The sequence below is a fragment of the Fukomys damarensis genome, unplaced genomic scaffold (genome assembly GCF_012274545.1).
Source record: "Fukomys damarensis isolate Sample0158 unplaced genomic scaffold, DMR_v1.0_HiC HiC_scaffold_39, whole genome shotgun sequence".
Classification (NCBI taxonomy): Eukaryota; Metazoa; Chordata; class Mammalia; order Rodentia; family Bathyergidae; genus Fukomys; species Fukomys damarensis.
In genome coordinates this window covers 127,481,148-127,483,017 of record NW_022900951.1, presented here as the reverse complement: position 1 = coordinate 127,483,017, position 1,870 = coordinate 127,481,148, and the positions used below count along the sequence as shown (strand labels likewise).

At 58.8% G+C, this 1,870-nt stretch overlaps 1 protein-coding gene across 1 annotated transcript in view; it reads left to right on the top strand.

The window, feature by feature from the left end:
- The first annotated feature begins 588 nt into the window (after nt 1-588).
- Irak1 (interleukin 1 receptor associated kinase 1) overlaps nt 589-1,870 on the top strand; it is a 6,846-nt gene continuing 5,564 nt past the window's right edge. The window contains 1 exon segment of the mRNA XM_033760523.1: nt 589-654. Coding sequence (XP_033616414.1) covers nt 589-654 — 66 coding nt within the window.

The window sequence follows — 1,870 nt, the reverse complement described above, 5'->3', positions numbered from 1 at the left end:
TTAATACATGTGAAGCAAAGAATACTCAGCATGCCTTTCTAAGTGACGCGTTTGCACCTTTTGTTGGGAAGTACTGTATCCTGTGCTGTTAGCATTCTCGATAAACCTCTCTGTGAAAGTGACTCAAGGTCTGGGCTTTCATTGTAAGTCAGCAGTGCCCTCCAGCCCAGGGGAGCCAGGACAGCACCAACACAGGGGCCGCCCACAGGACTGCCTCCCCTCCCGACTCACTGGAGATTTCCATGGGTGGCTGCCCGGCAAGGGCGCACTGAGAGGCTGCCTAGAGAGCCCTGCTGCCACTGGTTTCCCATAAGGGCGTACACTCTCCAGGACCATGGCTGTCCTTAGGCTGGTGCCAGGCAACATGACAGGGCACGAGCATGGGGCATGCAGCTGTAGCACACCTGAAAGCCCCTGGCCTGGAATGTGAAGAGAAAGAGCTGACAACTCAGATCCCCAGTGAGTGGGTGCAGTGTGTCAGGCCTGTCCCCAGAGCAGGAGGAGGACCACAGCCTTGCCCCGTGACCACCGCTGACCCTGGAGTTGGCACATGGTGATGAGGGCTCTCCTGAGAAGCCACCGGGGCACATGGCATGGCTGGCCTCCTACCTGACAGTGGCCGCTGTGGCCACGGCCATTGGCAGTCTGTCCCAGGTACTGGGCAGACCTTGTTCCAGAAAAAGCTGTAAGTCCCCAAGGAAGAGGACAGGCTTATGGTGGGCAGGGAAGCCCCTTGCAGCGAGGATCCATAGGGCCAGAGGGACTTGTCAGGAGGGGACCTGTGGCCACACAAGACACAGAAGGAAGGAGGCAGCAGCTGGAGAGGAAGCTTCCCCCACCCTGGCTTCAGTGGCCCATGGCAGGGGACAGGGACTGGGCCAGCCAGCCGGTTAGGTGGTTAGGCATATCCCAGAACATCTTGTGGGCCGGGGGTTGTGAACCTTTTAGAGCTTTCAATGAGAACGAACAGCCAGCTGTGGCACAGACACGATGCCATACGTTCACCACTACTGTCCTAGGGGTTCAGGTGCTGGCCGGTACATTGGAGGACCAGTCTTGAGGTGGCCAGGAAACCCTGCCAGCCATACTAAAAGGCCTCGGGGGCCCTTGGGAGCGCAATGCGCAGGAGAAAGCCCCAGTCATACAGTGGTGCCTGCCTATGGTCCCAACTGCTTGGGAGGCTGAGGCAGGAGAATCCAAGTTTGAAGCCAGCCTGCCTGGTCAATGAAATGACACCCGGTCTCAAAATGAAAAAAAGAGGGTTGAGGGTGTAGCTCAGTAGTACAGTGCTTGCCTGGCGGGTGTGATGGCCCTGGGTTCAATCCCCAGCACCAAGGGAAAAAAGGTAATGGTTAATGGCAAAGGTGGTGGGCCTGTGGGAACGGAGGGGAATCCAGAGTTCAGTGAGGCCACAAGAAAGCAGCGACTGCCAAGATGTGGCTCAGAGGCACGACCTGAGAAGCCGAAGCCATCCATGGGAAGAGTACACTCGGGGATGGCCAAGAGACCTATGCGGCGAAGAGGTCACGCTGTGAACTGAGCCCAGGAGCCTGGTGATGAGAAGCTGCGCGACTTGACTTCCCTGTCCCTGTCCCCGCAGAGGGAAGTGGAATGGGAGGAGGGCCGTGGGAGGCGTTGCAGGGGCTGTGCGGAGGAGACAGAATGGATTGGTGGGCCGAAAAGAGGGCGCCCTGAGGAAGGCCAGGTGGCAGGCGTGGGCAAGCCGAGGCTCACAGCCAACAACCTCACACCAGCTGGCCAGGCTGCGGGGGGGGGCTTTCTGTGACCCGCATGTCGCCTGAGCCACCTGAAATTCTGCTGACTCCCCCACGACCTGCAGATAAAATGGGAACTCCCCAGTGGGGAGCCG